General features: G+C 38.6%; 1 protein-coding gene across 7 annotated transcripts in view; it reads right to left on the bottom strand.

The window, feature by feature from the left end:
- LOC125097684 (uncharacterized) overlaps positions 1-13,948 on the bottom strand; it is a 79,461-nt gene that overhangs the window by 57,458 nt on the left and 8,055 nt on the right. For 2 of the 7 annotated variants that reach the window (XM_047725561.1, XM_047725562.1), the window contains exon 3: positions 8,301-8,393. The exons of 1 other annotated variant lie outside the window; for it this stretch is intronic. In XM_047725561.1, the coding sequence (XP_047581517.1) occupies positions 8,301-8,393 (93 nt within the window). Of the gene's footprint in view, positions 1-8,300; positions 8,394-9,726; positions 10,608-13,463; positions 13,904-13,948 lie in introns of those variants that run through there. 4 more of the 7 variants (XM_047725565.1, XM_047725563.1, XM_047725569.1 and 1 more) reach the window with 4 other exon arrangements.

Below are 13,948 nucleotides of genomic sequence, written 5' to 3'. Positions count from 1 at the left end.
TTAAGATTGTATGTATGTATGTATGTATTTATTTATTTATTTATTTATTTATTTATTTATTTGACGGAGAGAGACAGTGAGCAAGGGACCACAAGCAGGGGGAGTGGGAGAGGGAAAAGCAAGCTTCCTGCCAAGCAGGGAGCCCGATGCAGGGCTTGATCCTAGAACCCTGGGATCATGACCTGAGCTGAAGGCAGACTCTTAACAACTGATCCACCCAGGTGCCCCTCTATTCAATTACTTTCAACATTCACAGACCTTCTAATATGTTCAAACAATATTGAAGGTACAAGAGATTACTAGAACACAGATCCTGTTCTCATTAAACATAAGGTTCTGGGGAGGAGTATTAATAGAGACATGTAAATAAAATTAATAATATAGAATACAACCCCCTACTAAGATCAGAGAGGAACAGAGAGCTGCTTTGGCTAGAAGTTTCTTTTGGGTTTATGACATGAGTGGTCACAGGAAAAGCTGAGCCATGTGGCACTATACTAAAGGAACCCTCCCCATAGCACTAGAAGTACAAACTGGTCATCATAACCAACCAGTTTGTCGACAGGAGAGAAATGTTTACAAAATGCAATGGAACTTATTCCCTGGGATGAGGAACCAGCACACAGGAGACAAATGGACTATATTAGATCCTTGCCTTCAGCCCCACAAAGATTTAAATGGGTTTTGAGTGGCATGGATTCAAGATTTGGCTTTGCTTATCCAGTCAAACAAATTAATGTTAATACAGCTAAAGGATTGAAATGAATGATACCGTGTCAGTTTGTCCTACCAAGTGACTTTTTGTCTGATCAAGAACAGCATTTTATGGAACATTTTGTATAATACTTAGAAGTACTTAGTGGATTAGAGACTAAGTAAATATTTGCTGATATATGAAGAGGTAGATGGAGAACAAAATGGCAGATTAGATTGACAGAATAAAGAGATGGTTGAAGTCTGAGGAGAGTGTTGTCAGTGAGAATGAAAGAGAAAGGAAAACTGGAGAAATGTTGTTTAGGTAGACTCTCAAGGTTTGATAATTATTTGGATACAGAGACATAGAAGTCAGTGCATATGAAAATGACTGGTGACCAAGTGATGATAAGGTCTTGAGCATTAATAAAAAAACTGGAAAGCTATTTGAGTTTGGAAGGTGTGTGTCTGGGGATGAGCTTAGCTTTAAACTCTTTGAACTGGAGGGACTACAGTGTCAAGGGTGTGATAAACAAAAGGCTGTTGGCATCACAACTTTGAGGTCTGGAAGAACGTTTTGAAATAGGAGTAGGGATTGCAGTTATCTTTATAGAGATTTTAGGATAGCTTACGTTATGATAAAAAGGAAATATATCTAGTTGCAAGTGTACTGATCCATCCAATAACATTTATCAAAGATGTAGCATGTTCTATGCTCTGGGCTACAGGCTGATGCGTATACCGGCCCACGTTTTTGGAGGACTGATTATAGCATAGGTACTGCCTGATGATAAGACAGGGGCAGCAAGCTTAGATGAAATTTACATCCTAGTGGGAAGAGATAGAAAATAAAATGAAGAAGGAAAATGTATACTGTTAGACATGATATGGAGAAAACTAAGGCCTGAAAGCAAGATGGAGACTGCTAGAGCTAGGGCCTTTTGCATTTGAGCAGGGTGATCAGGGAAGGCCTTGCTGAAAAAATAGCATTTGCACAAAGACCATATGTGGGTAAAGGGGCAAGGATGCATGGGAAACACATGCTCCAGGCAGAGCAGCATGTAGCAACAAAGACATTGGGTATGAATGCAGTGGGGTGGGAACATGCCTGCAACACTGGAATAATGGCAAAAAGGTCAGGGTTTCTGCAGCAGAGTAGAGTAATAGGAGATAAGGTCAAGGAGGTGACAGGGGACAGTTCACATGGGAAGGACTTGCAGGCTGCTGAAATGACTTTGGCTTTCGCTAAAAAAGAGAGGAGAGGGTGTCTGGGTAGCTCAGTGGGTTAAGCCTCTGCCTTCGGCTCTGGTCATGATCTCAGGGTCCTGGGATCGAGCCCCGCATCGGCCTCTCTGCTCACCAGGGAGTCTGCTCCCGCCCCCCACCCCTGCCTGCCTTTCTGCTTACTTGTGATCTCTCTCTGTCAAATAAATAAATAAAATCTTTAAAAAAAAAAAAAAGAAGGAGAGGAGAACCTATCAGAGGAATTTTCGTGGAGGAGTGACAGGATCGGACTTATATTCCATAGTATCACTCAGGCTTTCACTGGGAAAAATAACTAAAGAGGCAAGAACAGAAGCAGTTAGAAGACTAATTTAGGTAAGAAATGACGGTGGCTTAGACCAGGTTAACAGCAGCAAAAGTGGAGAGGGGCTGCATTCTGGATATATTTCGAAAGGAGAGCTGATAGGACTTGACTGGTTGATTATGGGGTGGGAGAGAAAAGGGGGGAATAAAAGATCACTCCACCATGTTTTTCTCTGAGCAACTGGAAGTGGGGCATTATCATTGTCTAGGATGGAGAAACCTGAGATGAAGTTTGTGTTAGGAAGGAAAGATCGGGAATTTTGTTTGAACATGTGAATGGTGAGATACCCCTTAGACAACCAGGTGAAGTCATGGAAGAGGCTGTTTTCTATATGACCCCGGAGTTCGGGACAGAATTGTAAGCAGGAGATATGAATGTGGCAGTTGTCCTGTCCAGATGGCATTTGCAGCCTGAAGCAGATGAAGTTCCCAAGAGAATGAGTGCAGACAGAGAGAAAAAGAGCTCAAAGGCTAAATTAAAACGAAAATCCTGGAACATTCAATATTTAGAGTCAGAGAAAACTACAAGTACTAGTCAAAGAGAGGCAATCAAGGAGTTTATACTAAAGAAAGACAGAAATAAGTGTAAGTATTTTTGTACTTATTACAGAGGGGGTTCAAAGGAGGAAAAAGATTGAGTCTATCAAACTAGTGAAGGATCAAAAAAGATTTGATAGACAAGGACCTGGAAGTGGGTGAGGATGTTCCAGGCACAGAGAAACAAGGTTCACCAATCCAGCTCATTGTGGTAGGGCGTAGTCAATGAAAATGACTTTGAAGCCAGACTGCCTGGGTTTGAATCCTGGCTCTGCATTTACTAGCTGTGTGACATTGGCCAAATTACTTCAACTCGGTGGGCCTCAGTTTCCTCATCTATAAAGTGAAGATAATAATAGTACATACATCATAGGGTTGTTATGAGGATTAAATAACTTAATATTTGTAAAATTCTTCAGTTACATAGCATGCTATGTGCTATATAGAAGTATTAGTTAAATAAATCAACACATGAAGATTTTCAGTTCTGTGGAACAATTCGGGAATTGTAATGATCAGAGTACAGAGAGGGTGGGTGGGGAGGAGAAACAGTGAGTCATTAGTCTGGAGAGACCAGCGGGGGCCGCTCATTGGAGCTCTTCATATGGTAGTAAGGTGTTTGGGCTTTTCCTCTAAGCAACTGATCAGATTCACGTTTTTGAAACGCCATCCTAGTATCAGGGTGAAGGTTCCTGAGCGATGAGGTAAGGTTAGAGGCAAAACATGAGTAAGGAGAAAGAAATGAGATGGTGTGAAGAGAAAGAGGAGGAGTGAGTGAACTGGAGAGTATTAAGAGGTCAAAATCAGCAGCGATTGGTCACGACTTGGATGTGAAGAGTAAGACAAAAGGGAAGAACTCGAATGACTCCCAGGTTCTCTACTGTGTTACTGATTAGTTGAGAAGGAATATAAGAGGAAGAACATGTGTCTTTAAGGGAAGATGATTCTTCTGTTTTGTAAGTGCTGGAATTGAGTACTTCTGAGACTCAGGCTAAGAGGAACAGACCCTCTGGGCAGCAGAAGCATGGGATACAATCTGATGCATGGCCATGACCTCAAGAGAAGAGTCTAGGCTGGACATGCAGATTCAGAAGTCAACATTGCGTAAGTGGTTGCGGGAGTCACAGAATTAGAAGAGATGCCTAAGGAATAGCATGCACATGAGAAATCCTAAGCAGAGCCCTGTGCAGGCAGCATCAGCACTTGGAGAAGAGACAGCTTCTTCACACAGAGGTGGAAGAAGCAAGGAAGAGTGGCTTCTTAAAAGCCAAGAAAAGGAAAATATCTAGGAGGATGATGACTAAAGCCCCAGATGTTGCCTATAGTGAGGGCAAGGACGAGAACAAAAGAAATTTCATTAGGTTTGACAATTATGAGATCATTGGTTCCTCACCATAAAATGAAGTGGTAAAAACTGGAGGCTAATTACAGTGGGCGTAGTAGACACAGTTTGTACTTCTCCCATATCTTTCAGCATTCGCCATTCCCATACCTGCTCATGGGCTCCTACTGCAAACACCTGCCACTTTCTGCCCTTGTGGCCAGCAGGAGTCCAGCTTTGTCTTGGAGCTGGCCGGAAGGGCTAGAGAGTCAATGTCACCAGGAGCAACCCTCAGTGATCTGAGATGAGAGTTGATGTGTAAGTACCCCAGGATTCCCACCTCCAAAGAGGGAAAACTCTGACATGTTCTGCATAATTTCTCACATGTCCTCAATGAGATTCAAATCTCAATAGCACCCTATCCATTGACACACCCTATCTTGACTCTTTTCCTTCTCTAAGTCACCTCCCCCTGGCTGGGATTACCTCCCAAATAAGCCACTCCTATCAGATTCTCATCAGAGGCCAACACGGAGTTGGCCAACTTAAAATATTAAGTAATAAAAGTTATAAAGAGACAAAGACTAAAATAAGTCAGAATATTGAAGCGAGATTGTGGATGAAAAAAACATATGGGGCTGTGGCTAAAGGGTGGCATAAGGTCTAGAGATTTTTTTCTCTTTATATCATAGGAGAAAATCAAGCAAGTTTGCATTCTGAGAGGAAAGAGCCTCTAGGAAGGGGCTGAGGGTGTAGAACAGAGGAGAGTGTCCCTGGGATAGTTGGAAGGCAGGTGATTGCACAAGGAGGGATTGCAAAATGAGGAAAAAGGGCACATTTTTCTTGAGTAAGAGGAAAGGAAAGTGCAGTTGAGTGTTTATGTTTTGGTAGCTAGAAAGCAGAAAAAGAGCTCATTCTCTTAGGGTGAAGAAGATTAAGGTCCAAGTATAAATCTATTGAGCAAGAAAAAGGATAAAAGTTGAGACTAATAGAATGCCTTCATTTAGGCGTCGAATGGAAAAGAGAAAAATTTAGAAAGGTAAGTCACGAAACGAGTAATACAGTGACATGGACATGAAAGAAGAAACACGTTGAAAGGAGAAAAAGATCAAATTGGCCAAGATTGTAGACGGCTGAGGTGATAGGAAAAGATTTTTGGATTTTGCCATTTCCTACATAATTATCAGTGATTTTGGAGAGAGGAGTCTCAAGGGGGAGGATAGAATAGAAGCTGTTTGCTTAAAGGAAAAGGAGTAAATGGAAAGGGAAATGATAGAGAATAGTAAACAGAAGAGCCCTTGATCAAATAATAATTCCAAAATATATATTCATATCAGTTTAATGGAGAATGATATTTCCAGGGACACCAAGGGCTTATATTCAAAACTCATCAGCTGTTTGTTTCTATTATATGAAATTGCCTAGGTTTCACAATTTTTAACTACAAATAGGATAATTTCATATGACTTAACCCAATACCCAAAAATGTCACCTAACCCATCTTGTCTTACTGACAAGAAGTCAGATTCTCCGGTCCTGTGGGCTAAGTTTACATGGAATACCTGAGCCATAAAATTGCCAAGAATCCTTTATAGCTCATGAGACACATGGATGGGGGATAATGAAAATTGACAAATTATAATTTCATTGTTACTCTTTTCTAATAATGTATACTCGACAATAAAGAATAATAATTTCTACAACACAGTATTAGAAATAAGTAGCTTGCTTCTTGCTATATTTTCACAAATATTCTGAAAATAAAAATCTTTCTCTAGATCTCTCAGCTTTTTTTCTAAGTATTTTTGAGAGTAAAAAAGCTATAATAGAATGAAACTATGAATGGCAATTTATCTGCTAGAGACACTATTAAATGAAAGCAACTTTAGTGAACTTGATTATTTTGGACCTTACTCCTTGCTTCAATAATTTTTCTCAAATTTAATTGCTTGAAGGCCAATGATGAAGGGCATGTAAAATGCAATTAACAGATGAAAAATCTCTCTTGTGATTTGATATTAAGCAGAAGTGATGGAGTGTGACATTAAAAAAATGGTATCAGAGGTGTACACTTTGTATTTCACTTTAATTACATTTATTTCAGATTCTGGAACACTGCAGTTTCACACATGCTTAATTAAATTATGTCAGCACCAAGACTTTTAGGTTAAAAAAATTTTTTTGGAGGAAGTTTCAAAGACAGATAAGATGAGGACAGGTCATTCTTTCTCTTTCTGGCTACTGGGTCAGAATAAGCTCTTGATTATCTCTTTTTACCTGTAATGATCTATGGTTGTAGTAGAAAATACTTTGAATGGAATTCAAAGCCCCAAAGACAACTGATATGATTTTAAGTAGACTTTGGGCTCACGGGAAGGACAGTGGTCTATATTAATTTCACTCACTTGCTCCCTCTTATAAGTAGTTTCAGACTGATCTACTTTTTGCAGATGTAAAAAACAAACAACAGAGAGACTAATAAAAACCTTTTCTTTTTTTTAACAATTAAAGAATTAAATCATTCATTTTACTTCAAAGAATTTAAAAGGTTGGGGCTCCTGGTTGGCTCAGTCAGTTAAGTGGCTGCCTTTGACTCAGGTCATGATCCCAGGGTCCTGGGATTGAGCCCCCTGTGGGGCTCCCTGCTCAGTGGGGATTCTGCTTCTCCTCCCCACTGCTCTTGCTCTCTTTCTCTCTCGCTATCTTTCTCCCTCTCAAATAAATAAATAAAATCTTTTTTTTTTAATTAAAAGCTCTAATTTATACCCATTTTACAAACCAGAAACTAAAACTTAAAGATATTATTGTTTAGGTTGTGTCCTGCTGGTTGTATTGTTGATGTACAAGTTTCCCTGTGACGTATCATGTACTGCATTCCTGATCTACATGTTCCTTTCAAGGGATTCTGTGAATATGCAGGAATTACATATTTCCTTCCCTTGCCCCTGTTTATGTTAATAATGATGTTCTTTTTGCCCTCTCAGTGCTCATGTCCTATCTTCTTTTCCATTCTACCCTTTTCCTAGAAGCATTTCATGATAAAAGTTCAAGTGAAAGTCGTTGATGGAGGCCTGAAGTCCTCATGCGGGGGACACTACTAGCTAAACTGTAGTACCAAGTAAGTCTTAGGGGCACATTCGTTAGCTTAGATTCTGAAGAAAGTATCTGCAGCCACAGAGAATACCCGCTCCAGAGCTCCAGACATTTTGAGATAGACCAGTTATTTTATGGGGCCAAGATTGTACTTTCGGAATGTTTTATTTATTTATTTACTTACTTACTTACTTACTTACTTATTTAGAGAGTGAGAGTGAGATCACAGAGGAAGAGGTAGATTGGAGAAGGAGAAGCAAACTCACCGCTGAGCAGGGAACCCACCGCAGGGCTCGAAACCAGGACACTGGGATCATGACCAGAGCTGAAGGCAGTTGCCTAACCAACTGAGCCACCCAGGCGTCCCGGAACATTTTAACATGCAATGAAAACCTTGAGAACTTACGTACTTTTTTTTACCAGTTTAGTTTATTTAATTTGTTAGCAAATAAGTTAGTTTGTTCTATTCATGATAATAGTTACCATTAACTAAATAATACATGTTATTTAAAAATACATACATACATACATACGTAATCTAGTTCCCATTTAAATGGATATTATGATTCTTCTTTAAGGATGAGGGAACAGAGAAAATAAGTGACTTGCTCAACATCACACAACTTGTCTCCAAAAGGAGCCTGCGGATATTTCTTAGTTACACCTCACCTTTGTGGTCATTAGTGTGACCTTGTCGTGTAGGAGATCAGAAGTTATTGTGTGATCCCCTCAAAATCTACTTCCTTAACTGCCAACTTTAACCAACTCTAGCTACTCAGCTGACAGGTTAAAATTGACAGAGTGAAAACCTCCAAGTTAGGTATCCCCTAACTAATTAAAATAATTTAAGAGACTCTTTGATAAGCTAAGATTAATAATACATGTAGAATTTTATGACCCATTGATGGTTTTTTCCCTGAGACATTTAAGATATTTCAAAGATATTTCCACTAACACTTATATCTTCCTTTTAAAACTAAACATCCCTAGTTAAAGCCTAACACTAGATAGGGATAAGCACACAAATCCTATGTGTACAGGTTGATAAAATACCACAACATGAACTCACCCATGTAACTGTCTTCCAGGTAGAAAACTTTGCCAGTACTCTGAAGCCCCCTCATGCCCTTCCCAATGGCTCCTCCTTCTCTCCTTCCTAAAAGAAACCATTGTCTTGACTTCTAACACCACAGATAATTTTTACACATTTTTTAGTGTTTTTATAAGGAGAATATTCAGGTTTTTAATCTATGCAGATTCTTTCAGTCAACATTATATTTAAGAAATGTCATCCAAGTGGTTGCAAGTAACTGTAATTTTATTTCCATCACTGATTGCTGCTCCATTGTATGAATATACCTCCCTAAAAAATCACTCTGTTGCTCATGAAAATCTGAGTTATTTCCATATGGCGGCTCTTACAAATATCACTACCATGAACAGTTTTGCACCTGTCTCTTGGTAGAAATGTTTGACTTCAGTAGGTAATTACAAACAAATTTCCAAAGTGGTTGTACTAATTTACAATCTTACCAGCTGTGAATGAGGAATCCTATTTCACATTTTAGTCCTAAATTTTAATGTTTGTTAATAAGGTTGGGAGCCCAGAGGAAGCATCATCCTTGTCCAAATGCAGTTTTAGGATTTTATATATTTTACCCCAGGTAAGTAAGCTGTCATCTTGGTCTCTTGTCATTGTGACCTACTCCTGAGCTGTAACTGTTCACACTCTAACTGAAAGTGTATCCTGTGAACCGAGACAATTTAATAGCATATGGCAGGGTACCAGTATGATGATCTCATGTATGAGTAACCATTTTAAAATCATCTTAGTAAACTGTTGATTCATTGGCCTGAAAAGAACAATGTCAAAGTAAGCCCATTCAGAGGGTGAGGCATTAAGCCTGGACATTGTGCTAAGATGAACACTGAGGTCTTCCTAATGTATCTTATGCTTATCACAATGTTTGAATGAGAGTTCTGAAGATACCAGAACTTTTGCACTACACTACTCTAGAAGTCAGTGTTAATTAAACTGACAGTGGACGCCTAAAACTTCTGACCCATTCCTTTTAAATAGGTCAAAACCTTCTATTAAAGTTCCTTATAAATCCTAACAGTCTTATTTCAGAAAGTCTTAGAAACTATACCTAGTTTTTACTCAGTTAAGAGAAAACTTATGAGAGAAAGATGATCATTTACCTTAAATGATCCTGGGGCTGGAAATAATTTGAGAAATACACTTGCAAAATGAAATGTCTATTATTTAGCTTGTCTTTGAAAAGCTGAGTGAGACTTTGGAGTTGCTGTGGAGAAGAAAAGAGAATCACGTTCTTGAATTTATTTATTTTTTTTAAGATTTTTATTTATTTGACAGAGAGAGACCACAAGTAGGCAGAGGCAGGCAGAGCAAGAGAGAGGGAAGCGGGCTCCCTGCTGAGCAGAGAGCCCAATTCGGGGCTCAATCCCAGGACCCTGAGACCATGACTTGAGCTGAAGGCAGAGGCTTTAACCCACCAAGCCACCCAGGTGCCCCTCTTGAATTTATTTGTAAGTAATGTATATGCATCCATGATTTTTCTTCTTGCTGATGGTAAAGAGAAACTGAACCAGCAGGTTAAACTTGTAGCCCTTAAAGAGAACCTCCTCTCCTTGCCTCATACACCTTAAGTAGGTGAAGAAGAAAAGATGTCATCTCTGAATAATAAATGGAAGATTAAGAGAGGCTTAATCTCCGTGGTATTTCCAGTACCCAAAGTTTCTTTAACTACAAAGTCCATCTCCAATGTCTTGTCTTTTTTTTTTTTCAATTGCATGAATTGTCACTAATTTCCAATACATCATCAATGTTCTTCATTACCTTTTCTTCAGCCCATGGAGTCATGTGAAGAATGATGCAATCAGGAAGTGTCTGGTGAAAGTAAAAAAAACAAACAAACAAACTAACTAAACACACCTAGTAACCTAGAAGTGAGGTATTCATGTTCAAACCTACTCCTGCCGTCTTCATGCCGTTTGCTTCCAGTGACATCCAGTTGACTTAATTGGTTTAGATAAAAGATTTAGCATAGACCCCGGCAATTTTTTCAAGAAATAGCAGAAATCCTTTGCAGATGATAATAAAAAAGAAAAACAAGAGTGGGGTTAAGGAAGGAGGAGGAAATGTGGGGCGAAAGAGAGTGCCTTGTGCACATTTTCACAGGCCTAGGTCAGTAAGGGTGTGGCTGGTAAGTTTCAAGAGGGACAGCCTTCTTGTTCAGGCAGAGAGCAGCTTCCTCCTGTCCCTCAGCTTCTCTGCAGATTGAAAAACCTCCATCAGGGAAGGGTGGAGACTTCTCAGCTATCCTCCTGCCTCTGAGAGGCTACTCTGACTGCTCTAGAGTTGGGGAAGAAAGAAAAAAGAAAGGGTAAACAAAATCTTATTTGACTGGAGTGGTTCGATCTGAAACTTATTTACATCTGAGTAGTAAAGTGAAATATACCTGAAATTTATTTTGCACTCAGTAGATATTTAAAGCTGACTCGTGTGTATCTCTGTGTGTGTGTGTGTGTGTGTGAGAGAGAGAGACAGACAGACAGACAGACAGAGAGAGGTTCCTATGGATCTCATGTGTGAATAACCACCCCTTCTCCGCCATCCCAGTCACTGAAAATTTCTCCCTGGCACTTACTGCCACTGCAGGAACTCTTCCATCTCTCTATTTATAAACACCCACTTCAGCAAGAGCTTGCTGGGCAGAAGGGGGCTGGGCAGTAAGAATAAAGGTTATATCATGAAATTTGCTCAGGAGTCTAAGTCTGAGAACAGTCACTAGCATAAATTTCAATTTGCAACCATTATATTATACCCTTAAATTAGATGACAAATGATTAAAAGACAAAATGAGGATTTTTTATTGTTGTTGTCAAAGCAGTTTCTTTCTAGATTGCTAAAGATATGCAATTAATATATATATGTCCTTGAAACTTGATTTACTCTCTTCTCATTTTACAGTGAAAAAAAAAAATCTAAGTTTATTCAGTTATTTTGTAGCAGAGTAAATTCTAGAAAGAGAATCTCCTACATCCTACGCCACTGTTCTTTCAACCTTGTGCCTTTAGGGTGAATACTTAGTAAAATGATTATTTTAGGAGAGATGCTAGTGTTCCTTTGCCTGGTATATCTTAAAGTATTGAAGGGTGGTTATGATAGAGACGGAAGCTCCCATAACTCAATTCTTAAATAATCTTTTTAAGATAATCTTTTTTCAGTTTAAGTGAAGACTAATGACAATTGAGGCTACAGAGATCGTGACATTTTTTGGAAGAAGTTTAACTAAAGAGCCTAAAAGTCCCTATACTATTACAGTTTAGATAGTGAGCAAATTGTGCCCATCTATTTATATGACATGTATAGTCATGATATATGGTTTTCCTGAGGCACAAAAGTGGAGGCCAAGCAATTGCATAATTAATTATAGTGTTAAATTTTCCATAGCTGCTTAAAATCCATATACTAACAATACTGTAATCATCAATTCATAGGCCAAATATGACTGATAGAAATAATTTTTTAGGCCCATCCTCTTGCCTTACTTTTCATTTTAATATTTATCCTATAAAGTATTTTTAAATGCTTAAATAACTATAGAATATATTTGGCATTCTTGGTAAACCTTTTATTTGGGATTATGTTATTTCTTACTCTGGAAAGACTTCATTCAGGCATCAATTGCAACTAGATTATACAAATATTCTAATTAAGTTGAGTGGAAATGATTCTTTTTCAGAATGTTTTATGATAGTCCTGTTAAACAACTTTAAATCATTATTTGGTCCTTCTTAGCCTCTAAGCTTATTCAAAATTGAAAATGAAATTATTCTTCTTTTTCACTCTTATTTTTGCTATAACACATACCTCTCTCCCTTTCTCTCCCTCTATGTCTCTTTCTCTCCTACTCTCTTTCTCTATCTCTCTCTCTCTACACACACACACACACACATATGCACACATATACATATAAGTATACATATACATACTTTATAGAGTTCTATTTATAGTTCTCTCAGATCTTTTATATATAGTACACTTGGGTATACAGATGAAAACTCATCATGAAATATTTCTAGGCCTTATAAACCTATGGAAGAATAAATGAGCCAACATTCTGTTATTTCAGAGGGTCGAGCTAACACCAATAGCTAGAAATTACTGGAAGCAGATTTCAGCCCAATAGAGATTATGGCTTTCTCCCGATCAGAGCTATTAGAACATAGAAAGGGCTTCTTGGGGAGGAAGTGAGGCCTCTATCATCAGAATTATTTAAGTAGAGACTGGTTTTATTTATATTGAGAGAAACTTAATGGGCTTTAGTTGAAGTAGAAGACCTCCAAACTCTAGGATTTTAAGATTCCTCTTTAGTTTTGAGTCCAAGTCACAAATGCGTATTCAGAAATGAAGCTATATAACTTTAAAGGATTTGCTAATAATATGTATGCTCAAGCGACAACCAATTGGGCCAAGATCCGGTCTGACCAGGAATTACTGCCAAGGTGTGCAATTAAAAATTATACAACTTGGGTGTGGGCACCAGAGTTCAAGTTTTACTTCTGAATACGTAAGTTCTAGTGACTTGAACTAGCTAGGTTCCCTAGGAGCACTGAGGACTTAAGGCTTTGGGTTGAGAAAGATCAGTGTGTGAGAAAGAACTAGAGCCTTGCCCTGTGAAATGAGAGGCTGCAGCCACTAGCTCAGGAAAGCTTAAAGGGAAACCTGGTAACATTTTTCACGAGACTTAGTATCACCGTTCATGTTTATTGGAAAGTGATAAATAAAGGTTTGTTGAATTCTTAAGTGATTTTTTATTTTAATTATGATTTATACCCCCACCTGCTTTCAAGTGAAATAATAAATAGTTATGATCTTCTGTTGCATAATGGAACCAAACTTTCGTTTCGGTAAATTATACATCAGGAGTGGTTATGCCAACCAAAATGCAAAACTACAATACAATGGAAAGGCAATTAAAACAACACTTTTTTTCATATAGTAAATGACATAAATAACTTTCATATAGTAAGTAATGTTCAAAGGGACACTAGTAAATGACACTCTTTCCTGTTTCGAGAAGCTGGTATTATTCTAGAGTAGTAGAAGAAAAGAGACTTTCAGGATATATTTCAGTGTAAGGTATTCTTTGCAAGACTGGTTTGGGTCTGCAGCTTCTAAGGGGAATCATGATTCCTCTATCAGGTTTGTTTGTTTGGACTAACTAGAGTTTTGACTACTGTACATGATATATTGATAACATAGCTGCAGACGTGATACTATTTTATACCATGCAACGAATACAATTGAACTTGTCACAACAGAGTCACATGCCTCCCCCAGGAACCACCTATAGTTTCTAACGAAGATAAGGGCATCAGAGCATGTGTGGTAAAATCATTAAGCTTTGCTCTGAGCCTCTTCTCTCCAAAGACCATATCAATGACATGAGAAAGGGGGGCACAGCAGCATCTTCTGGTCCTTACTCATCCGGCCAGGGTGGTGCAGAATCCCTGTTTTGACTTGTACACTGGCAGATTTTATTTTGCAAGTGTGTATCTCAGCATGAGCCACAACCTTGGGGACAGCCAAGTATCAGTTTATTCCCAAGTTCATGGGGAGGAACTCACTTGAAAACACAGGGCGAGGGACGCCTGGGTGGCTCAGTTGGTTAAGTAGCTGCCTTCAGC

The sequence above is a fragment of the Lutra lutra genome, chromosome 4, assembly GCF_902655055.1.
Source record: "Lutra lutra chromosome 4, mLutLut1.2, whole genome shotgun sequence".
In the NCBI taxonomy this organism is placed as follows: Eukaryota; Metazoa; Chordata; class Mammalia; order Carnivora; family Mustelidae; genus Lutra; species Lutra lutra.
This window is presented reverse-complemented; position numbering and strand designations above follow the sequence as displayed.